Genomic DNA, 27,700 nt, shown 5'->3' on the forward strand with positions numbered 1-27,700 from the left:
CACCTCAGGAAGAGTCAGGCTCTGTCGATGGGCCAAGTGTGACAATGGGCAAAGTCCCTTTATCTTCTTGGCTCTGCTTCTTCATCTGTAAAATGAAGCGACTGGTCTCTGTAATGTGTGATGTTCGATTCTTAGATATAAACTACAGTTTTAGTAAAGCTTGATCTGTCTTGATAGAAGAAAAACCAAACTTTCTCAAACAGACCATGTTTGCTTATGATCTTGGTGACTTTTTTTCTGTTGGCCTACAGAACATCTCGTACCTTTCTTCTGGATGGAACCCTTTATGAATGAAGCAGATGCTGAAAGCAGTAAGGAGAAAAATCTGGAAAATCTGAGCTGCATCTCCATAACAGAAAGTGCAGGGCCATGTAATCTAGCACCCTGGAGTGATTTTACACAGAAACAAAGTTTTCAAATGAGGGCTTCAAGGAAATGATCCTCCGCTATCCAGCTACGGTCTCCGGAGGTAGCCAAAGGATTTAGACGGTGAGACGCCGAGTGGCATAAAGCCAACTGGGCCAATGAAAAGGTATGCGTTGACCCAATACTGAGAAGTCCTTCACGTTACACGGACAGTGGCCACAGTCTGAATGCCTACAGGACCCGTCAGGTCACAGGAAGGAGTGAATGTCCACCGTAACACTGTGGGCAGGGCAGGACGTGGGACAAACTGCAGAGTGCGTGCCTACATGTAAGGCATCCAAATTCAATTTTTTAGAAAATGGTCCAGGTGAAACAAAACCTACTGGGAGACCAGAATCCACCCAAACGGCAGCAGCTTACCACCTCTCACCACAGGAGTGTCAGCTGTCTGGAATTCTTTTTTGACACTTCCAGTAAAAAATTAAACCCCGTTACTCTGGGGAGTACGGGGACATATGGACAGATGTACTTGGCGGGCAATGGAACATCAAAGCTTATTTAAGGGATGACATCTCTACTTATTAGTAAGAAAACTTCTGTTAGGAAAAAATCCTTTTTCAGAGGATAATAATAGCGCAAATTCATAGGTTCTGGAGAGGACTGAAAAAAAGATAATGGCTGAAGATACTTAGCACAGCACCTCACACACAAATGCTGGCCAGCGTCGTTATTTCTACTATTAAACTGTATCATGTCATGGAATGCGAACTACATTCTTGCACAGAAGCCCACAGAGGAGGTCTGGAAGCCAAGGATGGGCTCAGACAACAGCTCTACCATAAGGCACCATGAAGGCTTCTGTGCTTTCCAGATCGTGCTGCTGCTCGGGCCTGTGGGTCTCTGTCACGTGTGAAAACATGACATCTCTCTCTTCCTTCCCTTCCTCCACACCCATTCGACCCCAACCTAAGGTCCCAACCCGGAGAGTCCAGAAAAAAGGTAGAGCAAAGGATTCTAAAACCTCTACTCCCTGTGTTTCCCTCTCCTCCCAAGATTTTCAAAAACCCATTTTCAAACTACCACACCACTGGTGATCCCACCCATTATAATGATACCCCTACAAATCCGAAGAATCCTTCATAAGGAAGTGGATGTCTTTAAAATTTCATAGAACGTAGCTGGCATGCTTTGGCATGACCGAACACCTCTTCCCATAGCTTCTGTTTGTTTTCCCCTCTCTCCAACCCCCCGGCTGAAGGTAAACACTGCTGTGTGGGATCAGCACGTTCTACTCGGCTTCTGAAAAAATAGAATATGCTAAAATTTGAGTTCATGCTCGATTCCAAATCTTTGATAGTCCCTGGGTCAAATGTGGAATCTTTCTCAGTCTTCTGCAATGTCACTCTGATAAAGAACTATTTGGAATTGACTGAGCGAATGAACAAGCAAATACATTTATCTTTGGAAAGCAAGAAATACACAAAGACTGCAAATAGGACCCTTGCTTAAGAAATTAAGTTATTTTCAAAAGGGCTTAATAGGAACACGATACTTGTTTCCTTTTGAAAAGTTCAGGATAGATCATCAAATACTGACAAACACACATTAACTATAGGATTACAGATGAGATCATTTTAACACTTTAAAAGCAAAGGCTTTTCAAGGTATATTATTTCATCTGTTTTGGGGAAACTCTGCTTTACTCACGATTAAGACATACATGAGTATATCTTGCTTTACAAAGGGTAAAAATCAGATGTCAGCTTCTTTTGAATTATGAATGATGCTTCCAATGTATTTCCTTTTGAAAATCTTATTTTTCGGGGCCCCTGGGTGGTTCAGTCAGTTAAGTGTCTGCCTTCAGCTCAGGTCATGATCCTGGGGTCCTGGGGTTGAGCCTGAGCCTCCTTCTCCCTCTCCCTTCTCTTTCCCCAGCTGCTGTTTTCTCTCTCTCTCTCAAATAAATAAAATCTCAAAAAAAAAAAAAAATCTCAGGGCACCTGGGTGGCTCAGTCATTAAGCGTCTGCCTTCGGCTCAGGTCATGATCCCAGGGTCCTGGGACTGAGCCCCACATTGGGCTCCCTGCTCGGCGGGAAGCCTGCTTCTCTCTTTCCCACTCCCCTGCTTGTGCACCCTCTCTCGCTGTGTCTCTCTCTGTCATATAAATAAATCTTTTCTAAAATCTCATTTTTCCATGCATTACAGGACACCTACAATGAATAATATTGTCAAGTGATATTATTAGAATATACTGAATTTTTACTACTATTTGTTTTCTCTTCCTTAAAGGGAAAGAATTTTTTTAAAAGCCACAAAGATTATGTGTAAGGGTTAACTCTACTTTATCTGCCTATACTTTATTGTTCTAATGGCAGTAGGTTGCCTAAATAGCTAACAACTTCCTGCATGTCTTGCAAACTGTATCTTTTTCCCGGAACAGGGAGGTTAGGGAGTGGGGCAAGCAGGCAACCCCTCATGCATTCGGAAGACCAACAATTAAGTAGGGGCTAAGGGGTGCCCTTGATTTAATTAAGAAACATATAAACTTTGCAGAGTCATCTTCACAGTAAAATATGAAGAAATCCTAGATGAGGAAGGAGATACACTAATCAATCAGCTTCCCTAAAGGAAATTAAATTGATTTTATAACAGCTCCCGGACTGTGCAGGATTTTCCCGTGAGTCAGGTCCAGGAGCAGAAATGGTTACCAGGGCCACGTTTGTATTTTCGTATTTGCATAGATAGTGAACGTATTATTTTTGTTCCACGAGAGGTTTTTTTTTTTTTTTTTCTACTTTTTCTCTTTGATCACGCCCATAACAGTAGACGCAGATCCACCCATTACTGAGAACAAATCCTAAGGTAACATCAAAACAAAAAGAAGAGAATGAACAGAGCTAGAAGTAGGAGGCTCTCCCAGGCTGGACTGGCAACATAATTCAGAGAGTCCAGTGAAAAATAAAAATGCAGAGTCCGTGGTTCAAAAATTATTAAGAATTTCAAGAGGGCCACAGCAGAGCTTGAACCCAAGCACAGGGCCTTTCTGAGCTCAGAGCCGTGCAACCCACCCCCTGGGTTACACACCCATGAAGGTGGCCTGGGCAAGACACCTGCCAGGTTCTCGGGGTTTCTCTGAAACAGCGAGAAGGCCTTCCCCAGGAAGCAAGCAGGGTCAGCAGTGTTAGCTTCAAGGAAGAACTCTAACAGCAATAAATCACATACATGGAAATGAACTAAAAACTGCTTGGAGACCCAGCTCTTTGCAGAAGAGGGGGGAATCGTGAAGATGTATGGGTTCTTACACGCCCTCCGACGAGCAAAATGACTGACACAGAACAGGTGCTTCCTCTCGGCAGAAATGCAGAATAACGCAATTGGCAACTAACATTTTCATCAAGTAATCCTCTTTTGGGGAGCAGTTTTTCCCTTGGAGACCGCTCTATTCTTTAGAGGCATTTTTCTCTCCTCTCATCAAACAATACATCACTCACATAGAATAACGTTCAAGATTAAATCCCAGGAACAACGGCATCTTAAAATATCTAAAATATCTGGCAGAAACAACCCCATTCTCCACCATCAACAGACAGTGAGATAGAGAGAGAGAAAACAAGTCTCCATTCACCAGCTGGAGCTGGCCGGAGGAAGATCTGCCTTTCTCAGCAAATTATATTATCTACGGGGGGACTCACACGGAATCTTAAGTCTGAGTTGAAGGGAGTCCCTATTTCCCAGCCCACGGGTAAACTTTAAATAGCCATTAAAATGACATTTCAAAATAATAAAAGAACTCAAAGAACCGGAGGAACAAAATAAATGGTGTTGTAAAGGAAATGGAAACATTACCATAATTAGAGCTTTTAAAAGAGACACTTTAAACATTGGTTGAAGGCTGACTTGTTTACAATAGCACTCAAGGCACGTTGCAAGAGCCTACCCCGGAACGTATTTACGAGAAAGGGGAGGTGAAGAAAGCTTCTGTAAGGTCACTGGAACTACTTCCTGAAACCTAGTTTAAAAACAAAACAGAAAACAACAACAGCACAAAACCGAAAACACCGTTCCGGCCTTCTCGGGGATGTAAAGATTCATCTAACCTGGCTTTGCCATCCATACGCCGTGGGTCCCCATCACAGTCTGCACATGTAATAACCTCACTCCCCTGTCACTCACCATCACGAAAAAATGCACCCCCCCCTTATGAAACCTAAACGGTGCGGTTTCCAATATGGGCATTTATTCCCAGTTAGTGAAATGACACCCTGTCCCATAAGTGTTTCCCAGACAGGAACTTCATTCAACCTAGAACCCTACCCGGGCCCAAGCAGAGATGAAGTACTTTTTAAGTCCTTCCGATAACAGTAACTGGCAGGTGTAACTGACAGGCTAGAATTCAGCCCCCTGGTCCAGAACTTGAGAGAAGATGGAGGGAGACGGAAGAACTGTGAGTCTGAAAAGGAGGGAGACCCACGGAGGCCGAGAAGTGCAGAAAACAGAGGCAGCACCCACTCGACCAAGGGAGTGGGGAACAGGGTCCACAGCCATGGAGAGGCCGCCAGATGTACCAGATGTGCTAAGACTGTCCTTGGCAAGGGGAGTGACTGTGCTGGTGAGAGCGGGGGCTCTGCTTCCATATAGCACTTGCCTCTAGGACAGCAGATAGCACCCCCTGAACCGGCAGGCCACAGACCTGTCCTGGGTAGGAAGGAAAGGCTACCTGACTTCATTAGGACAAGCAGAAGTTCCTTGGCACCGTGCAAAAGCACCATTCACCAGGGAGTGTTACAAAGACAGACGTGTTTCGGTAAAAGGAAAATGTCCAGGAATTTAAATTTTAGAAACTGTGGCATACCACCAGTAGCTTACACTGTGAAATCTAGATGCGCCCTGCAAAAAACTACTCTCTTCGAAGTGTTCTCTTTAGTACTAAAAGCACTAAATAGGTACTTCCTCACTGCAGAAAGACTTGGAAAACCCCCAGCCCTAAACTAAACGCAGTCACCTCAGCCAGCAGCTTTCTGGCTTCCGCTCGCTGTTATTAAGGATCCTTCTGTTTGACGGAGGGTTTCTCCACCTCTCACCAACCATCTTTTCTCTTTCTGTGTCCAGAAAAATCTGAAAACCCCGTGTTTATACGGAGCCCGTTGCTATGCAAATCATTAAAACACATTACAAAAATCTTTCCTTTGAGTCAGGAGGAGAACAGAATGGGGAAAAGGGAACCGCTAGCAAGAGTCCCTCTGCTGAACAGAGAAGCCAGCAGAAAGGAGCTGGAGAGACAAAGCAACATGGAAAAAATGATGGTGGTCCGAGCCCTTGAGTCATTTTAACCAAAGTGGGAAAACTGACATTTTCAAAGCCCCAAGGTAATGCATCTTAGTTTGCAGTGGGGTTAACAAACCCTGGTCTTAATCTCTGTAATTCCTATGGTTTCATGACTCATTTTCCATCTGTCTACGACTGTGTTCTTTGTCTCAGCTTTTTCACACTTCTGTAAGAATATCAAGAGATTTTTTACCCCTTCTATGTGGACTCCTATGTGTGTCTCCTTTTGATCTCTTTCATCTTCTTGTTCAATTATCACCTAAAGGGAGGGCCTGAATTCTCCATTTCTTCTCCAACTCGATCACAGCATCTTGGAAGATGTCCTTCTCTTATGAGGAGATTTGCTCTTCAAAAATCATATCCAGGAGATGAGATGAAACACAGTATGTCAAAATTAATGTAAAAAAAAAAAAAAAAAAAAAAAAGCAGAGCTTCTCAATGTTCTAATTTTAAAAAGTCTGGATGTGATCATTTTCAATTTTCTAATCTAAAAAATCTGTCCCGGATAACTTTAATAAAGTTAATCACTTTCTGAGATAGTTTACAATCAAGATCATTCTCAAATTTTTGTTCTGTTGTTCCTCGTAGTCTATTAACCTGCAAGTTTTCAAGGGTGGGATTGTCTAGGGACAAGAGATGGAATATACAACTTTTTTTTTTTTTTTTAGATTATTTATTTATTTATTTGACAGACAGAGATCACAAGTAGACAGAGAGACAGGCAGAGAGAAGGGAAGCGGGTTCCCTGCCGAGCAGAGAGCCCGATGCGGGGCTCGATCCCAGGACCCTGAGATCATGACCTGAGCCAAAGGCAGAGGCTTTAACCGACTGAGCCACCCAGGCACCCCAGGATACATCCTCCTTCCACTACCATGGGTCTTCATATATGTGGGTTCACCTACATCCCCCCCAAAGCAACCAGAGTACTCATTGTAAACTCTTTGCCCTTATTCAGAAAGCAGAAACGGCTGGGCCCTACTAATGCTATAGAACCTGTTTTATTCTCAAATAGAAGTGGCCAAACCCTTGCAAACATGTGTTGGGTGAAAACAAGTTTGGTTGGCTTCAGACAAAGGCTTATTTTTTAAGCACAGATGGTTGAATGGCTGCCTCCTCCAAAGGGCTGCCCACAATGAAAGACAGACTCCCATTTCTAATCTATGCAAATATCTTACTCTGCGGGGCATCACAAAGACTAACTGTTCCACGTCTGAGTGGCGGGTCCCAGGTGCTCTCCAGATGCCAAGGCACAGCTCCACCTGAGATGTCTGGTGACGGGGAGAGCAGCGAATGGCTGAAGAGTTAGTCACTAGCTGCTCCTAAGGAGCGTTGTCCGGGCCTTCTGTGAAACATTCCTCTGGAATGCTGCCCTACCACCACCACCGCTTCTTCCTTGGCTGCTCTGCCTGGAGGACGGTTTCAGTATCCAGTTCAGATCCCCAGGCTTCTAAAACCTCCCAAGAAGGCTCAGATTCCCAGCTCCTAATGACCATGAGTAGCCTTCTTCACCCTGAGTTTGGCTCATTCGTTGGTGTCTAACACAAAACCCAGGAACCCTGAGCATTTTTAAATGGTATTATGGCCAAGCCAGGTCTCCTTTGTTGCTCTTAACTAGTCCGAACGCCCACAGCCCAGGATATGTCTCCTGAATCACACCTGCGTCACTTCCCAAGGTTATGCCCTTTTCTCTCTCTCCTTTCTCCATCAATTTTCCTTTCTGTACTTAACAACTTCTCTCTTATTTCCTCATCGCCCCAGCTAAAGTCTTTCACTTGCTCTGACATCCCTTGGCACATTCTAGTGGGTCCCTTGGAACAACAAAAATTTCTGCAACGCTGGGGAAAAAACCCAACCAAACAAAATCCCACAAGTCGTCATGCAAACCTAGGTCCTCGCTTTAAACATCCTCTACCATAAAGACAGGGATGTGCTTCTCATCTATACAGTTTAGTTCCGAGTTTGAGTCTAAAAATATCCTTCAAGTTTTATTTTCTTTGTTAGTTGATCAGCTCAGCCAATAACAGAGTTTGCTTCAAAATCCTGGGTTGGAAAAGATCTCGTTCACTCCTTATCGAAACTCATCTGAAATGAACCAAACCAAGTGAGCAAAAAGAATATTCTAAGGAAAAAGAATTCCTTCCTGATCTCCAGTCTCAACAACCCCTACCATCCTAATTCTTACTCTGTATGTCAGATTTTCAGATTTAAACACTTTCTGTGTCAGCCTGTGAATGCAAACACTGACAGTCAAATAATGTGGCATGAAGTCTACTTACCAGGAAAATCTAAAACTGTAACGAGAGGTAACTAATTTGTTAATTACCGAGTCTGGATGAATATCAGAACCACCTGAGAATATTGTTTATTTTAATCCATATATTCTCCCGATCCCTAGCCCCAGACATCCCGATTCAGACTTCTGTTACCAGCCTAGAACCACATTTATAGGAAATGCTGCAGGTCATCGTGATAGAGCAGGCCCTGGTCTCCTTGAGAACCACCAATCTTGTCCAACACCTTACGCAATGTGGGGGTCTACTCTACAAGATACCACCCTGTCTGTCCAGTCAGTGCCACCCCACTGAAAACAGGGCACTCACCCTTTTGTAAGTCTGCTTGTTCCACCTTTTTGGGCTTAAATTATCAGAAAGAGCATTCCTGTGTGGAGTCAAATAACCAAAGTCTTTCAACTCCTTGTACGTCACTTATTATGGGCCCAAATTTTGTGCTGCAGCGCTAACAGAATTCCCTTCCCACAAGCGTCTTCCAATTTCCAGAGGCACCTATGGCACTCTTGCAGGTCTTCATTTTTCTAAGCTTAACCAACGTATTTTGTGAGTCCCTCACAGTCACTTCAGCAGCTCTTCCTCAATGACAGTCCTTACGGAAGAATGTTCTGGACCCTGTCCAGAGCAACAACACTTCGTTGTTTTCTTACAGACTGAACTTTGCCCCAGATGTGTGAACTCACAGGCCGGGTTTCATCCTCGTTACCTACCGCCGTGCATTTCCTAGTCTGAGGCTAACGCCGTCCTCCCGACCCTGCGTGAGGTACTGAAGGAGGAGTCAGGAGCCAGGGAATATGGTCCCATTCTGAGGAGTTAATAACTTCCTGCCCAGGAAGGAACCCACGTAAGTGAACAAACTTGAAAATGGTACACGGCGTCCACCCAAACAAATGATACTTGGGAGACTGAACATGGGTTTCTGGATGAGGCTGTGAGCTATTTCATGGCCTCTGCCATGAAAGAGCTCCTAGTTAATAGTAGGTTTTGATTAAAAAAAAAGAAGAAGAAGATGCCACCTATCACCATAAAATGTATATAAAAATTTTAAGTGCCTCCTTGTCTTGAAAGTGTGAAATCTAAGAAACACGTGCAGTAGTCGAGACTGTTTCTTCCTTCTCAGGATGTCGCTAGCATTGCTTCCCAAGTACTCCGAATGCCATCATCCAAGTAAAAGGTGAGAAAGAAAAGGTTCATTCAATTTCCTTTATTACAGAAAGAACCGTTTGATGAGATATGACCCCTCTGCATATTTTAATGGAAAACTCTGACCTTGTAGTAACTGTACTAACACCAGCCAGCACCAACTGTTTCATTCATGGAACTGCACACTTAGCAGAACTTGAGAAACACAGAAATCCCTCACTTTACAGATGAGGGAAAAGTGCCACTTCAAGGACGGCAGGTGGTTTCTTTGAGGGAAGACAGCCCAGGAGCAGGAGCAGAGGCCCGATTCCAGGTCTCCTCTCTACCAGTGGCTTCCTGTCCCTTCTGTGACCAAGGACAAGCAAAACTCTCGCCCTCTCAACATCCTCCTCAACTCTGCTCCCATCGTCAATACCTTCTCAAATCTAAAATCTGTTGCTACCTTTTGCTTGGGAGCATTTTAAGGGAAAGGACAGACCAAACAAGTACGAGGTGGTTAATTCTTTACGAGATCCTGGCACATCGATTCTACCCACAGTCTCCAACGGATGCTTCTCCACGGCTGGATACCACATTCAACCTCATTCAGCCTCAGGATCCGTGCTACCTTATTAGCATCACGGGGACCGACTGGGGTTATGAGCACCATGGATTCAAACCACAATTCTAAAGCTGCAAGGCAACTGGTAAACAATCCCCAACAGCTCCCCACTCCTCCCCACTGCACACCCACACACCCCTCCATCAACCTGCTCATCAACTTCGTCTGAAGCCCCGCGGTTAATCCACACCCTTACGCGGAACTCAGGAAGAAATGCACCTACCTTGTGGCCTCTTGCTGCAGCCATGACACATTTGGCACATAGAACATGACTCCGAAGAAAAGCAGAGGCTCATTAGCAAATTTGTCCAGATGTTTCTTCAGTGGTTTCTCCAGCTCCACCCATCGTGCTTGCTGGCTCTTGCTGAGAAACCAAAGGCCAAAGTAGTGCGTCTAGATAAAAGGGTAAAACAGCATCAGTTTCGGCTTGTGGGGGGCAAGACTCCAGCACCTCGTGTAACATTTGGTCTCCCAGCTCACACATGAGGATCCAGCTTTGACTTTCTAACTTTGGGGCAAGCTCAAGAAAGCACTCGCACGCGGTCTACGCTGAGTATCGTACCCACGGTTACCTCTGGACCACGTAGGTACCGGTGCTCCTGTGTTTGGTAAGGAGCTGGGGGCAGGGTGGGGGCAAATGTTGGCCTTTCTCCTCGGCTCCCAAGGCTGACTTTCCCATGCCTGCTGAGCGCCTCACTGTCTCACGGGGAACACGCTGGCAAAGGCAAACACACATCTTGCACCTGCTGCAAAGTAACTTATTACTCAACTCCTAAGACAAAACCTTCTGCCAGCTGAAGGCTTCCACACTGTAGGCTAGTTCCACACACCAGTTCCAGAGTTTAACAGAAAACGGATTCACTCGCTTTGAGTTTTATGAAGTACTTTGAAAAACATCGGCCTCTCCCACTTCATTATACATGAACTGCCGCAAATCTCTCCCCGACATCAAGCTTTGAGAATAGAAGGATGTCTTCACAGCTGCCACAGGAGCCCCTGGTGGCTGTTCTTGGCAGATTATGGTGGGATTTGATAGATGAAAGTGAGATTTTCACCCTTAGACGTGAAGCCTCAACCAGTTTAGTTTTGAACAATGTGCTAAATGATTAAAACGGGTACTTTTATGCATCCAATCCTGTCTTTACATTAATTCATGCTAGGATTTCAGGATTAGCACAACAATCACCAAAAAATAGATCACTGCTTTTGAAATATTCTTTTATATTTCAATTACAGCTTAGAATGGTTTACAGCACACCTGGAAATCTGCCTTCAAAAGAATGTTTTCATTGCAATGTTTAATTTCCAAAGGCATTCTTGTGCCGATGTTCCCACCGCAGCTGGCAGTCTCCTCAACAAGACCACAGATCAATCCTTGCCACAACCCTACCAAAATCTGTAATAAAAGTTTTGACTCTGACTTCACTAGAAACCCAGACATGTCCTTGCTTAAAGGACCCACATACTCTACAGAATATTTGCAAATGCACGTGCCTTCAGAGGAGAACAAGGACTTCATCAGCTTAACTCCACGAGGTTCTAAAGGGCAAGTTCACAGGAGGAATCAATGCATTTCTGGAGCAACAGAATGCCAGCAAACAGAGCCAAGGTTCGATTTCCATCAGCTTGGACCAAATGCTTGATTGAATTCTGACCCTACCATTCACTTTCCAGCTTTAAGGGAGTCTGTTAGTTGTTCCAATGCGATGGATGATGTAGAGGAAATGAAATGTGGCTGGACAGAAGGAAAACAGGCTGTGAAGTCCATTCCTCTCACGACATTTGCACTCACTATCTTATAGTAACTCCATACAAGTTGCTGAGCCTCCAGAGTGTCAAAACTTTCTCATCTGTAAGGTGGGGATAATGCGTACAGCCATCGCCCACAGGCTGTGAGGGCCATAAATGAGATCATGTCTTGAACTGTGCGCACAGCACACGTTAATAACTACTTCAGCAGTGGAGCTAAAGTGGAGCTTTCTGTCACTGCTACTGTTATCATCACCCTCTTCACAACCACCACCACCACCACCACCACCATGACCACCATCATCAACACCATCACCACCATCAACACCACCACCATGACCACCATCATCAACACCATCACCACCATCAATACCACCACCATGACCACCATCATCAACACCATCACCACCATCAACACCACCACCACCACCACCACCGTCATCATCACCACCACCACCACCACAACCATTACCACCATCACCCCATCATCACCACCATGGGTAAATGGAAGCAGGCAAGTCTCAAGAATCTTTTTCACCAGCACTCCTGGCATGTCTATGAACCACAGAATTAGAAAACAGAAGTTATCTGAAAATAAATGAGAAAAAGCAGGCAAAAGGAGAAGCTGGAAGGCCTATAAATAACATAAAAACCTGAAAGGTTTAAGAAAAAAATAAATCGCAAAATAGTGTCTCCCCTAAGATTTTATTTAGAGGCTTACGGGTGTTAGGGGACACTGGACTATCACCCTGATACTGTCCTAGGGGGTCTATGATATAGGCTTAAGCCAACCTGAAAATGAGGTAATCTGGGTACTTAATTTAATAAACTGTGTGGAAAGGGTCCAAGGCAATTCTGTCTTCTACTAAATTCCTGTATGGTGCACAGGGTATGCCACTGCCTTTCGGGTGGCTAGGAGTGAGTGCATAGAATAAATGAGGTCATATATGTAAATAGTTACATGCTATGTAATAGTTATTTTCATTGGAAAAGAGCCCTTTCATAAGCCTGGGTGGAGAACGGGAAGACAAGCTTTGCAATTGCTTAACAGGTCAAACCATGATTTATTAACTTTCACTAAATGCAGTCCTGACATTTGGGGGCATAATTTCATGATCCATACTTCATTCAAACAACAACATGCACTCCAATGAGTAACATTCAAAACAGAACAGGTCCACTGCATCCACATTCTACAATCAATTTTGCCCCCCTCCCAAAACAAAAAATTTTTAAATGTTTACTACTCCTGTGCTTTCAAGGCTAGTATTTTAAATTTTCCTTTCTCACTCCAACCCACCCAATCATTAAATCAGACCTGATCTCCCCCCCAAAAAGCACACTAAGAATGTTCCATGGCAGACACACGCACTTGCATGTACCTGGAAGATATCAGAATAACCTAATTTAGAGATGCTGAATTCTGTTATCTCACGGGAAAGGAAATCCATTGACCAGATCCCCACCAGGTAACTTCCTCCATTGCCACCGTATCACCTCCGCCGTTTTCCCTCTAGTTATATCCTCCCCTGGAGTAGTCAACAGAGAAAAAAGATCCAGTCTCAAAGTTCTCCCCGCATGGGTTTATGCCACCATGTCTATACAGTGGCTCCCAGGAAAAGGCACAAGAAACAAACATCTCCTTGAAACTAGCAAGGTACACTGATCAACCTCCTGTGTATTAGCCAAGGGACCATTAATCCCATCAGGATGCCCAGCTGGGACCACACCATGCTGGCTCATAACTGACTTGCCAACTTAAAACTCCCGCTGAATCCTGAAAGCTGAGTTCCCCTGCTAACCACTGCCATATAGTTCAGGGGACTGTGGTAGGGTGATTGCAAATAGAAACCACCTCCTCCCTGACCCAGAGGATCCCATTCCACCGCCCGAGTAAGTCCCCCAGGTGCTTTTATTTCTCTCTGAAGGTGCAAACCTAAGCCAGGTCCAGCCAATCCTAATGATCTTCTGGGTGAGCTATAAATCCCATTTAATTTCTCTGGTTTTCCTTGGAAAACAGGTCTGGTGCTTTGGGTTCTGCAATGAACTCACTGCAATGAGGGAAAAAGACAGAAGAGCCAGTTCCCAGAGCAAGGACTAAAAAGGCACTCCTAGGAAACAGTGTGAGGAAAGACACACGTGGACATGACATTTTCATACGAGTGGTTTCCCGGTCTGTTTGGTTGGGAGTTTTTCACTTTAATGGAGGAAGCAGAAATGTATGCATGCAATCAAAATATGCTAGTTTTGAGGGGCAGACTGGTGTGTGAGCATTTTAGGACCAAGGGAAGATCCCTCTTCAGTTCCAAGAAAAAGATTCTAATGAAGGAAGGCCTTTAAAGATAGTTTGGGCTTTGTCGTTTGTTCATTTACCTGGAGAGATGGTGGTATCCCCCACGTGAGCTATTATTAATAGGGAAAGATTCTTTGAGGATTTTGTTTTTCCAGTTTTGCGACCAATGGTACGGCTTTGATGCTATTTGCAAGGGTTACAGATGCAGCCTTGGCAATTACCAGGGATTAAACCCATGATCTTATCTCAAGCATTTTGAAGAGTTAATCATCCAGAAGCAAGAGTTTAAAATATCTTGCATTACGTTGCCTGTCATAGCCAGCACTTTGGTTGTAAATTGAGAAAGAGTTGGTATGCCTCCACATAAAATAGATGGGAATTACACACCAGCATTAAAACTTTCACTGAGGCATGGAAAGTGCTTCAAAAGATGACTAGAAGCACAAGAAACAGCACCTGATGCCATTTCATTCCAAAGGCTTTGGAAAATAAACCGTTGGATAGGACTTGGAGGACGGCGGCAAACAGCCTGTGTGCCTCCACCTCTACTCTGGGCAGGTCTGGGATCTCTGTAACTGACGTGTCTGTAATTAATAACCGCCCCATCTTCCTCTGCCTCGCCCATCTTTCCTGAAAGTATGGGAAAAGAGATTGTAGAGTAACATGGGCCCAAGAAGCAAACCTCACAGCCAGGGGTGGAAAAATCACTCTTGGGAGGCTGGACGGCTCACTCAAAATATCCAGAAAGATGAAGACTTGTAAGTTAAGACGGGAAAGTATTTCACCTGCCATCTTCCTCTGCCTAGAAAACAGACACTGCTGCCAGTTTGCCTCCCAGAACTGACAGTATGCGAACAAGATCTCACGTTATAATCTTCACAAAGACAAAATGCAATACACAATTCAAAGACCAGAGATCTCCCCGAGGTCTACTCTTCAGCGGACTCCTGATCGGTGTGATTTCAGTCCTGTACAAACACAAACATACACGGATATGGTGAGGCTCAGGCTCTCAGATGCAGCCAGCTCTGCTGTTACCAGGCCAGGAAATGAGGTATTCCACTGAACTAAATACTCGCATCATGGCACGTTATGTTACCAATCCCCACAAAATTCGCATAAAATTAAACCCCAGAAATGTCCTTAACGTAAGTTAGCTTAAGCTGGTTAAGATTCAGTACCTTTACAAATTCTAGCCATTAGTGAAAACAGCAAAATGTGGGTCGTTTCTACTGTAGTCCATAGCTTGGGACAAATCACCTTTTAGTTAAAAATGAAAACAAATTCGCAAAAGATAAAGGGGATAAGTCTGAGAACCATCATCCACCCTAGGATATTACTAGGGCCTTTTTTTTTTTTTTAAAGTCTCCTTTAGAAACCAGGGCTCTTAGTCTAGCCATAGCAGAGGGCCAACAGTTATTGGATTCGCCATTCCCAAGAGCAAATTTCCTGATAAAGCAATGGTTCTGTCTTGAATAGAGTTTAGCCGGGAAGGTACCTTTGTGAAAGTATTTATTCCTCCTCCATTTACTATTCTTTGGTTAAAAGCAGAGTCAGGAGGGGCGCCTGTGTGGCTCAGTGGGTTAAGCCTCTGCTTTTGGCTCAGGTCATGATCTCAGGGTCTTGGGATTGAGCCCCGTATCAGGCTCTCTGCTCAGCAGGGAGCCTACCACACCCCCACCCCCGCTGTCCCCGCCGTCCCCTCCTGCCTCTGCCTGCTTGTGATCTGTCAAATAAATAAATAAAATCTTAAAAAAAAAAAAAAAAAGCACAGTCAGGAATATCCCTAAAGGAAATAATTCCAGCATATTTCTACATTTTATTGGAATTCTTAATATTCTAATATGGTTCTTAATATTCCTTATTCTTATTAACATGGCCTTCTTGCCTTTCTTAGAAGAGTACTGTTTAATATAATGTAATGAAATATAATGTAAATATAATGTAATGCCCATATTTGGGCATTAAATATAATGTAATGCCCCTATTTGATTTTAAATTTTCTAATAGCTACATTAAAAAAGTACAGAGAAGTGAAATTAATTTTAATAAATTTTATTTAAAATCATATAGTCAAAATAGTATGCTCTCAACATGTAACCAATATGAAAGTGATTAAAGAGCTATTTTAACTATTATCGTACTAGATTTTCGGAATCTGATGTGTATATTACAGTAACTGCACATCTCAGTTCAACCTAGTCACACTTCAAGTGGTCGGGAGCCACATGTGGCCAGTGGCTACCATATTGGACAATTCAATCTTAATCACTGTTCAAGAAATTGAAAGACACTGGCTCAGTGTATGATCGCAGTTTCTAACAATTCAAGCCATCTAAAAGTGAAACTAGCAGACTTAAAAAAGGGTAAGAGCACGTGGTGTCTCACAGAGGAGACACATTGAGAGCGTCCCCTGTGCCAAGCTCTATAATACTGTGGCAACACTACAAAAACTCCTTTAATCCTCCCCAAAACTCATGGAGGTTACTACCCTCACCATCTCTATAACAGAGGAGGAGACGGAGGCCCAGAGCCGCCAAGCAACTATCCAAGATTACCAAGGTAATGAGTGGCAGAGGCCAGGGCTCAGACTCAGGTCCGCAGTCACATTCACAGCCATTGACCCCGCTGCTTCTCCATGCACTGATTTTCTAAATATGAGAGTCAGACATAAGACACATTGTTTTAGCTATTTCTCTCTTAACCTAGGTCAGTGATTTTCAGCTTGTACGGGAAGGTGTACAGGGTTGCAGGTGTCCATCCCCTCTGCCAAAGAACAGCTCCATTTGATACACTGAATTCCACCTATGATCTCATTTGAGGATAGGAAAAGGGTGACGTCCATAAATCCAAACATGTTTTAACCATATTATCAGAATTCTAATTTTCTGAGTCTCTTTTCCTTAATAGATTAAGTTCCTTAAGCAGGTTAAGTGTCTGCCTTCGGCTCAGGTCATGATCCCAGGATCCTGGGATCAAGTCCCACATTGGGCTCCCTGATCAGTGGGGAGCCTGCTTCTCCCTCTCCCTCTGACTGCCTTTCCCCGGGGTTGTGCTCTCTCTCTCTCTCTCAAATAAATAAACAAAATCTTTAAAATCTTTAAAAAAAAAATAAAAAGAGTTCCTAGCCAGAAATTCATACCTAATTTTTTTCCCTGAACTTAAAACAATTTTTTTAAAATGTTTTTTTCTAAGGAGTCCATTTTATTTCTTCTTTGCAGGGCTCTTGTTCAGTCTACCCAGCCAGCTCTCTGTCTCTCCTGTCACCCCATCCTCATTCTTTTTCTGCTGTTCGGTATTTTTCCTAAAATGCAAGGTGTTCATGCCACCCTCTGCCCTGAAACCCTCAGATGGCTTCACATCTCACCGCAGCGCTTTATTCTCCGAACGGTTCAAAGAGGATTTAACCGGAGGCTAAGATAATGGAGAAACACTGAGTTCAATACCTTTAAAAAAAAAAAAAACCAGCATGTGTGACGGTGTTTCCCAAAGCATTTCGCCGCGGCTCCTTTTCTGCGGCTACACAGGCAGCCTGGGAACCCGAGCGGCAGAGTCTGCCTACCCAGGCTTGAGGCAGCCCCGCACGGCCATCGGGTCACCCTGTGCTGCGGGGTCTCCGTCTGTCCCACCGAGACAGCCACGGGAGCCACCTCATGGAGTTCAGAGAGATCAGTGAATGGATATGGGGAAGGTGCTCGGCCCAGGAGGCGGCGTGTTAAAAGGTGGCGGTTGTTTTAATTATTTGGGGGACACATTTCAGAAACAGAATCCAGCTGAAACTCCCCAGCCACACACATCAAACCACTCTAAAGCAGATTCCTGCCTGCTTTCCTACACTCCTACCCTCCCTGCCGGGACCCCTCCACGCACACGTGCACGCACACACGCGCACACACACAGACACAGATCAGTGCAAAATGAACTCTGCCCGTCCCTGAAAATCCATGTGCTTTCCTGTTTCTGTACCTCAGCATGGGTTGTTCCCTTTGCTTTGTTCCTTGTTTGTCCTCATCTCTAAACTCCAGGGCCGCTGGGAGCAGGGACCCTCTCCCATGCCGCTTCCCTCGGGCCTGGCCTGGGTCCTCTCGATGCCATCTGAAACGGCAGCACACTGGTCCCTTCAAGACCAGGCATGGCTCTCGACAAGTCTGCCACATGGATCCGTGTCCTTATACACTCGTTGAAACCCACCGAATGAACAGCACCAAGAGTGAACCCCAACGTAAACTACGGAGCCGGATGCTACTGATGTGTTAACGTGGGTTCATCTGATCGTAACGTATGGTCTACTCCGGTGTGGGGGAGGGTGTGGGACTGGGGGGGGCAGGAGATGTATAGGACTCTGTTTTCCTACTCGATTTTGCTATAAAGCCAAAACAGCTTTAAGAAATCAAATGCAGGGGCGCCTGGGTGGCTCAGTGGTTTGGGCTGCTGCCTTCGGCTCGGATCATGATCTCAGGGTCCTGGGATCGAGCCCCGCATCGGGCTCCCTGCTCCGCAGGAAGCCTGCTTCCCTCTCTCTCTCTCTCTCTCTCTCTCTCTGCCTGCCTCTCTGCCTACTTGTGATCTCTGTCTGTCAAATAAATAAATAAAATCTTTAAAAAAAAAAAAAAAAAAAAGAAATCAAATGCATTTTGGGCGCCTGGGTGGCTCAGGGTCCTGGAATCAAGCCCCACATTGGGCTCTCTGCTCAGTGGGGAGCCTGCTTCCCCTCTCTCTGCCTGCCTCTGCCTACTTGTGATCTCTCTCTCTCTCTCTCTAATAAATACAATCTTTTTAAAAAATCGATTTTTGGGGTGCCTGGGTGGCTCAGTTTGTTGAGCAACTGCCTTCGGCTCAGGTCATGATCCCGGACTTCCAGGATCGAGTCCCGTATCGGGCTCCCAGCTCCTTGGGGAGTCTGCTTCTCCCTCTGACCTTCTCCTCTCTAATGCTCTCTCTCACTCATTTAAAAAAAAAAATAAAATCGATTTTTTAAAATGATAAAACAAAGTGACAAAACAAATGATAATTAGTGTAGATCAAAAGTTAAACAAAAATTAATTTTCCTTTCTTAATATAAAGCTAATCTATATATTGGTTTTTTAAAGTATTTTATTTATTTGACAGAAAGGCAGGGAGAGAGGGAACACAAGCAGGGGGAGTGGGAGAGGGGGAAGCAGGCTCCCCGCTGAGCAGGGAGCCCAAAGTGGGACTCGATGCCAGGATCCCGGGATCATGACCTGAGCCAAAGGCAGATGCTTCATGACTGAGCCACCCAGGCACCCTAATATCAAGTCTAGGATACATCTAGACTCCAGAGCATTTCTAATGGTAAAGCCAAATAGCCACCATAATCTGGTTTCCAAGCCTTAATAAAGACTAAACATTTTGCTATATTTTAGACAGATTTTCACTTTCTCCTCTCCATCAGCTCTATTTGGAAAACAACCTGAATACAAAGAAAGTCAAGTGAGCAGAGCAGACCCTGTGTTCATTCCCTCCTCCTCCTGCTTCTGGGAGAACACATTCCTCCCCAGCATGTATATATGTGTGTGCGTGTATGTGTGTGTGCGTGTGTGTGTGTGTGTGTGTGTGTGTAGATGAAGAACACAGTCGTGGATTGCTTGATCTCACCCTTCTGTTTGAGGGTAGCTGTAAGTATTGTCTCACAAAAGGCCAGACCTTCGATGTCATCTGTCACAGAACAAAAAGCACACAATTAAAAAAAGAAAGTGATCTGCTCTAATGCGGATGCACCCACTTAGAGCGTGTCAGGATGAAGCCCGTGTTAACTGTCGGCCTCACCGGAGCATCAGAAGATCAATCACACTGCAACCCACACCTGACAGGAGAACCTGGACTTCACCGCTTTGTCCTTTGTGACAACACAGTTGTGGGTTAATCCGGGTTTCACCTTTGCCCTCTTGCTGAGCGAAACAAAAGTCTACTCAGAGTAATTACTACCCTACACGTCTCCAGACACCCTCCCCTGGCACCTCAGACTCTACTCTACCTGGTAACTCACGGAGATGCCTTCTTAGCCCCCAAGAATGGCATGTCCTTCTGAATCCTTGCATCCTCAAAACCCAACTCCCCATGCACTGGATGGCCTTGCTTGCTTTTCCACCTGTTGAAGTCCTAGCATCCTTCAAGTCCCCATTCAGAGAGTAAAGGCTCTGTTCGTCTTTCACCGAACATCCTCTCCCCCTCCCAGGCCCGCCACGGTCAGTGGCACTGGCTGTGTACTGCACAACACTAAGGAGAACTATTGCCTTTCAGGCCTGCCCCTGCACTGCCTTTTAGCATGGATTGCATCCCACCTTTACTTCACTTAAATGCTGGATTCCCCTATTCACCTGCGCATAGCTTGAAGACAGAATTATACCCTATTTATCTTCATTCATCAAGGCCTAACACAGTACTTGGCACACTGTGGTTGCTCAAGATTTTCTTCAATCAAAAATTTTTAAGACACTAAAATTGGGACAATTATAAATTATTAGATGCAGCACTATGCATTTCCCATACTGAATCTCTTTTAATATTTACAACAGCTCCCATAAGATACATAAGGCGAGCGTCATCATCCTGCTTTTATAAGTGAGAAAACGGAGGCCCAGAGGAGGGCAGTGACTTTTGCAAGCGCACCTGACTCCCAAGTCACAGAACTGCAATTTGAACCCAAGTTCAAGATGGGAAAGACTGAGCTTACAGCTGCTCAAGTGCATGCTGTCGTGGCTCTCAGTGCACGTGACGAATGGTTACCCTAATGTGAGTTACTGAGAATACTCAAAAGTGGAATGATCTATAACTAAACTTTTCACAAGAAATTTAGACCAGTCTTCTCACCAACCGGTCTCCAGACTTGAGATTTCTCCTTTACGCCATGCATATATTTAAATATGTACACCCAAATGTGCTACCGAAAAGCAAAAAGGAACCAGCGATCAACCAGCAAGGTCACAACACTTCCCGTGTTTTTCCGCCGGGTCGGCTACCAAGCTGCACATATCTGTGGGACGGGGGAGTCTCTGTCACAGGAAAATACACTTCAAAGGAAGCCCTGATCACAGAAACCAAAGCAGACACACCAAGACTGGCAGGAGACAGAAGTGCTCAAGTGACACAGTCCCCTGGAGGACGGCAGTCGGCCTGCGGAGGACACCAAGGGGAGAGAAGACCTTCCCGAACCCCAATTCCTGTATGGATGTGGCGAGAAGGTGGACCCCAAGAGGTGTGCGGACCGACGTCAAACCCCATCACTTCCAGCAGACCCTCCCCCCGCGTACCATCACCCTGATGTGGCGGGCGATGAGGGCACAGGGCCTAGGACAACCACAGAGCTTCTCCTGGTCCTCAGATCTCAAGGGCTTGCAGTCCCTTCCGCGCTGGTAACCACCGTATCACGTCACCTTACCTGCCCCCACCGGCCCCCGGCTCTCAGGGACACCCGCCGGGGAGGGGAGGGGAGGGGAGGTTCTCACCGAAGCCTCTTCTCCCGAATGTCCCTAAGGCTAGGACAAGCGGGGCGTGCTGGCATAAAGGACCTACACTCCGAGAAGTCTTGATCTGAAGAGCGATAACGTGACCGCCTCCCGGTCAACCCCGGTTTTGCACAAGGCCCGAAGGAGTCTCACCAACAGCGCGAAGAAAAGGAGGGTCAGGAGCATCTTGAAAAAATGCCCACCTACAAGCTCCCACATAAAGCCTCCCTGGTCAGGCTCCTTTTAAATGCTTTTCCAGTTTTGCCCCATCTTTGAAGAGGAAAATAGAGAAACAAACAAAAACTACAAGCAGCCGCATCTGTCCCCTCCGTGGGCGTTTCTCCCAGACGTGCAGCTGGAATGCCAGAACGCCAGCTACCCACTCGAGGGTCTGAAGGACAGACAATAACTTGAGACGCTCCCCCCAAAAACCTCCTCACAGTGGGAACAAAAGGGAAGCCGCCACCCCCAGCAAGCTCTGGGCGGGGTCCTCGCTTGTCACAGCAGGCCATGGGGCAGGCCTCCTGATGCACAGAAGCTGTGAGACCGAGCCCAAGCCACAGACAGCAGGATCCTTCTGCACCCGGGGCTGGGGCTGAAAAGCAGGGCAGGTGCCAAGGGCAGGGGGCCGATCCCCTCAGTGAGCTCTGGTTCAGACCCCCCCTCCCTCCCACACACACGCTCTTACCTCCCGCAACTCCAGCCTCTGGGCCACCGCCTCCAGGCACTCCTGCCCGGTGCTCTCCACCGACAGCGTGCACTCGATCACATTGCTGTCCAGAAGGCGGATCCGCGTGACAAAGCAGTTCTTGCTCAGGACGTTGTAGCGCCGTGTCCGGCGGAGCTTCAGGCCGAAAGGCATGGCGATGTGGCCCCCCGACACCGCCTTCCTCTCCTGGCGCCCACGTCCCTGGGACGGCCTTAGCAGCTTCGTGACTGGTCGATGACACTATGGTACGTGCTCCTCCAGACGCCGAGAAAGGTATCCATGCCCAGCACGGCCCTCCGGAGGACGGCTGCAAACGGAGAAGCAGCAAGGTCATTGGCTGCGAGGGAAGCGGGAGGACAGCCCTGGACAGCGCAACAGGAGAATCAGGAACCAGCAAGCTTTGCAGCGCCCAAGTGTCCTGGCGGAGCCCGTGCTCTTTACCTTATCTTATTTTTGGGTGGGGATCTAACAAAATCCACTCAACGGCTGCGGACACCGAGGGTCAGAGAGATGAAAAGAACTCACCCAAGGATGCAGAGGGTGAATGGCAAAGCCAGAATTCGCACCAATGTCTGTGCAGCTTAAACTCACATGCCTTTTTCACGGCACCATCCCGGCCACTCAGAAAGCAGTCGGAGTGGAATCTGAGCGCTGTTTAACTTCTAAATAGATTATCCCATTCTGATCTCACTAACAACCCGGTGGTGTAGATTTTATGATGCCCCTTTCACAGAAGAAAGAAGTGAGGTTCGAGGATTTCGGTGACTCGCTGATCCTGAACTTGGGGTCTTATCTTGTTCCTCCTCCCTCTTTGGAACACTGCCGCCTTTTCATTAACAGGTGTCCTTATTTTTATTTTAAAACTTATTCTGTCATTGTCTTTACCTTCTAATTTACTTTATAAACTTAGAATGGAGGATAGAAAACATTTTTAAAAGTTTCAAATACATGAATCCTTTTGTGTATTTAGGATCACGATTCTTGATGTTTTTCTTCACCAGACAGTTCCGTGGGTGGAACCCCCAGACCTTCATTTTGTTCTCTAACAAAACGCTTGATGCAGAAGCCTGGTCATCAAGTTTACTAATAATGAGATGTACTGACAGCCTGATGTCCCACCAAAGTTGACTGACAACACAATTGCCACGGAGAACACGAGAATGAAACAATAACAACAAAAATGGATTTACCGGTCCACCCCGAGCCAGCTACGCTCCACTATCTTCCAAAGAAGTCAGGAATGTCCAGAGCGTCTTTCTGTTCCACTCTCCCTTCTCCGTTGAGCGCGAAAGACGGTCTCTTGCTCATGTGATTGCTCTGTTAACTTGTTCCCTAACTCAAGCAGATTCAGCTCAGCCTGTCTTCACCCTCTTTGTCCACAGAATTACCTCTGAGCCTCTGGACACTTAGATAGGCAAATAAGAATAACTACCTAGAGAAATTCCTGAATTAATAAATAAAGTGGCTTTAATATTTAGAAACCACTCCCTGCCAGTACCCGAGGCCTTACCAAGGTTGTCAGGGCACAACCCTACAACACTGCAAAACACACTCCCCAGACTCCCTCGGCCAGTCTTTGATGCCTGCCCTCCGGCACATTCCTTAGCATGACAGGTATGTTTTATGATGGCTTAAAATACACATGCTAGAGACTGGGGCTTGGTAAAATCTATTAACGTTTCTAAATCACTTTGGGTTGGCAGACTGTCATGTTTACCTCTAAGGCAGCCAACCTGAATATCTGAGAGTTGCAGGAAAGACGATGTAGGGACCCACCCAAAAAAGCAAAAAAGAGAGCCCGAATTCAAATACAGAGCCCTTGAGAGTTGATGACTCACACATTCATGGCCTCAACGTTGAAGCAAAGACCCCGAGATTTAACTCGTATATTAACCAGGGAGCCTCAAAGAAAAATATTTGCTCTGTGGGCACAGGCCACATTTCTAGTCCTGGGCCAGGTGCTTTATATTTGGGTGTGTCTCACCTTAAACACGTATGAAAGAATGTGGCTGGCTGGGTACACATTGATCCCAGCCACTATTAAAAACAATCCCTGCTGTATATTCTACAGGACGCCATCCATAATGCACAGTTAGTGAAATAAAAAGTAAACGTGCACAAAATAAAGATGATTCCAATTTTTATAATAAGTGAGAACATGCAAAGTAATGGGAAAGAATGTAAGTTCACTAAAAGGATGAACAAGGACTAGCTAGCAGAGGTGATATTAAACAGAACCCTTTATACTGTATACATTTCTAAACAGTTGTAACATTTTGCAATTGCCTTATATTATTTTTGCGAATAAAGATCAGCATATTTTAAATATGTTAGCTACTAAAAATGGTAGGTCAGAAGCAACACCTGACAACCTGGCAATATATCTCCTAGAAAGTACCTGTTGTAAAGATTTTTAAAACGATCTTCATCTTCAATTTGTAAGAAACTTGCCAGGTAAGGTATCAAGAAAAAAGTTATAAGAAAACTTGTTTGAAAAGTCAGTATCGTGAAACAAAAATACTGAATGGAGGTGGGGGGGACCCTTGGGTAAAAGGGATTTAGGATTTCTAAAAACAAAACGCAATGTGTGAACTTTAATCAAACCCAGGTTTAAAAGAATAGCTATAAAAGACATGATGCAATTAGGGAAATCTGAAATAGGAATAGAAATTAGATGACATTAATATATTACTGATCATTTTCTTCCATTTTTGATAGCAGAATTGTGCTCACCTAACAGAATGATTCAGGAGATGCCAAAGGATACATCTGGGGTAAAAATGTCATAGTATCGGCAACTGACTCACCAATGGCTTAAAAAAAAAAAAAACCAATACATATATATACAAATTCAGAGTTGAACAAATATGACAAAACATTAAGAGTTGCTGAATCGAGATGGTGGGTGTACAGGTAGGTATACACTGCACTGTTCTTTCGGCTTTTCTGCATACCTAAAAATGTTCATAGTCAAAAGATTTAAAAAAAAAAAAAGGCAATTCTAGATGCCAGTACTAAGCATAGTCCTTACCGCTCCATTGAAATGCAGCTGCCTCTTTCAATAGATTTCTCTGATCCCTCCCATCAAAGTATTTTTTCTTTGTCTGAACTCCCACATCATTTCTGCGTATTTTAACATACCAATCAAACCTGTGTTAACAGTGTGGAGATTCCCTAAGAAATTAAAAATAGAGCTACCCTATGACCCTGCAATTGCACTACTAGGTATTTACCCCAAAGATAAAGATTTAGAGAAAAGAAGGGCCATCTGTACCCCAATGTTCATTTCAGCAATGGCCATAGTCGCCAAACTGTGGGAAGAACCAAGATGCTCTTCAGCAGACGAATGGATAAGGAAGATATGGTCCATATATACAATGGAATATTATGCCTCCATCAGAAAGGATGAATACCCAACTTTTGTATCAACATGGATGGGACTGGAAGAGATTATGCTGAGTGAAATAAGTCAAGCAGAGAGAGTCAATTATCATATGGTTTCACTTACTTGTGGAGCACAAGGAACAACACGGAGGACATTGGGAGATGGAAAGAAGTGAGCTGGGGGAAATCGGAGGGGGAGACAAACCATGAGAGACTGTGGACTCTGAGAAACAAACTGAGGGTTTTGGAGGGGCGGGGGGTGGCGGGGATGGGTGAGACTGGTGGTGGGCATTAAGAAGGGCACGTATTGCATGAAGCACTTGGTGTGGTGCATAACAATGAATTTTGGAACACCGAAAAAAAAATTAAATTAAATTAAAAAAAAAAAAAAAAGAAGTGTTAGCATGTTTGACTCTAAACTCCTACAGAGCCAGAGACATGTTTTCTCCACGTTTCACACCCACATCTTTCACCTAAATAAAAAGTTCGTGGCATTTACACCCAGGACTTGTCTCATCGTAGAGCTGTAACCCTGGGAAGGGCTTCCAGGAGCTCAGTTAAGACACCCCTCACCTCTAGGATGGGCTCCACCCAAATGATTTCAAGTAAACAATCTATGGGACCCTCCTCTGTAAGGATAGGGTTCAAGAAGATGACCCCTTCGCCCCTTTCAGTTTTACTATCTTAACAGTCTATGAATTATCCACCATGTTTAGCCCTCAAGGAATCCAAGCACAAGTATCACGACCCCATCTTGCAACCATTTATATAGGCACAGAGTTCTTCATCACATGTAACCCAGAACCTTCTGTATTTTAAGCCTAATTCCTCTGCCTTGTCCTTGAGAGCCAGAGGGAGCAAGGATTATGATACACCACCAGACTGTAGATGGGATGTGAAATCTGTAACAAGCAAGTCCTCCTGGTTAAACAGTCTCGCTCTTGGCACTTGAATGACTTTGCCCATGTGGTTCTCTGGGGCATCCTCATATTTACTGTCGCACACAAACAACATTATAAAACCTGGAACTAAGGTGCCATATTCTCCTAAAAAGGTCACATGTTTATGATGCTTTCGATTTTTCTGATGGAACTGGGTTTTCAAAAGAGATCAAACTAGGGGTCATCATTCTACTTTACTGTAAGATTTGTTTCTTCTTCTTCTTTTCTTTTTTTTTTTAATGGAAAGCTTCCTTACAAATAAAGTCACTTGAAAGATAGAGTTTTCTCTACCTACTCTTCAAGAACATACCCAGGAAATAATACCAACCTGCTAAGGTTGCTGAGACCCATTCATGGAGTTTAATGGAAGGAACTTTTCTTTGTTGCTGCTGTTAATACAGATAGTTAAACTAACAGTGCTGACTTGTGATTTTTTTTTTCCTAAGACCAAAGGAACATATTCTAACTTCAAAACATTATCTGCTGGTCCTCTTTTTCTAAGATGTACCTTAGTGAGAAAGGTAACATTGGATAAGAGTTAGACCCAATTCAATCAGAGTCGCTGGAAGTAAGAAGCAAATGTGGGGCGCCTGCGCGGTTCAGTCACTAAGCGGCTGCCTTCAGCTCAGGTCATGACCACAGGGTCCTGGGATCGAGTCCTGCACTGGGCTGCCAGCGCCGTGGGAAGCCTGTTTCTCCCTCTCCCTTTCCATTTCATGTAGTTGGAAAGGTACTCAAACCCTTCATTTTTTATGTTCCCTCACTTGCTACATCTCTCTCTGTCAAATAATAAATAAAATCTTAAAAAAAAAAATTTAAAAAAGAAGAAGCAAATGTGAAAAAACAAAAAAATCACAGGGAAAGTGCCACCAACTGTCTGACCTCTCTGGCTCCCGGGGTTTCTGTTCCGTGAAGCAGCTGGTGAGTGCACGCTGAAGGCTGCCGGGAGGAAGGGTACCTGTGTGACAGAAGGTGAGAAGGACCGCGGAGCAGGGAGGCCCTCTCCGAGGACCAAAGTTTGCACAACAAACAAACGGAACACGTGCAAACCTTCCTGAAAGAACCTGCCTGGGCGAATGCCAAGTGCCTTCACCTCTCCCAGCCTCAGTTTACTCATCTGTGAAGTCATTCCCCACCCCCCACCGGTTTGTGAGAAGTCAATGAGAAAACGCTTCTGTGGGTGCACACGCCTCTCCTTCCCGGTCCCCCCACGTGCAGGGAGCCAGGCTGGCTCACAGGCTAGCAGAGCAGCCGTGAAAAGAAGGGCTCAAGTACCTTACTACCTACATTAAATTAAGGTAAAAAGAAAAAAAAAAAAGGCAAAGCAAACAACACGGGAGTTGAACACAAAAGTAGGACAAGTCCACGGGGAACCTGACCAAGTGAAATACCTGAACCCTATGTTCTCACATCACTCCACATTGCAACCCCTCG

The 27,700-nt window shown here is 45.0% G+C and overlaps 1 protein-coding gene across 3 annotated transcripts in view; it reads right to left on the reverse strand.

The window, feature by feature from the left end:
• The window catches only part of PTPN14 (protein tyrosine phosphatase non-receptor type 14), a 174,756-nt gene that overhangs the window by 85,942 nt on the left and 61,114 nt on the right, over nucleotides 1-27,700 (reverse strand). For all 3 annotated transcript variants that reach the window (XM_082701737.1, XM_082701739.1, XM_082701738.1), the window contains exons 2-3: nucleotides 21,921-22,248; nucleotides 9,948-10,117 (exon numbers count right to left, since the gene is read on the reverse strand). In XM_082701737.1, the coding sequence (XP_082557863.1) occupies nucleotides 9,948-10,117; nucleotides 21,921-22,094 (344 nt within the window). In that variant the 5' untranslated portion in view covers nucleotides 22,095-22,248. The remainder of the gene's footprint in view (nucleotides 1-9,947; nucleotides 10,118-21,920; nucleotides 22,249-27,700) is intronic.

The sequence above is a fragment of the Mustela nivalis genome, assembly GCF_964662115.1.
Source record: "Mustela nivalis genome assembly, chromosome: 16".
NCBI classification, from domain to species: Eukaryota; Metazoa; Chordata; class Mammalia; order Carnivora; family Mustelidae; genus Mustela; species Mustela nivalis.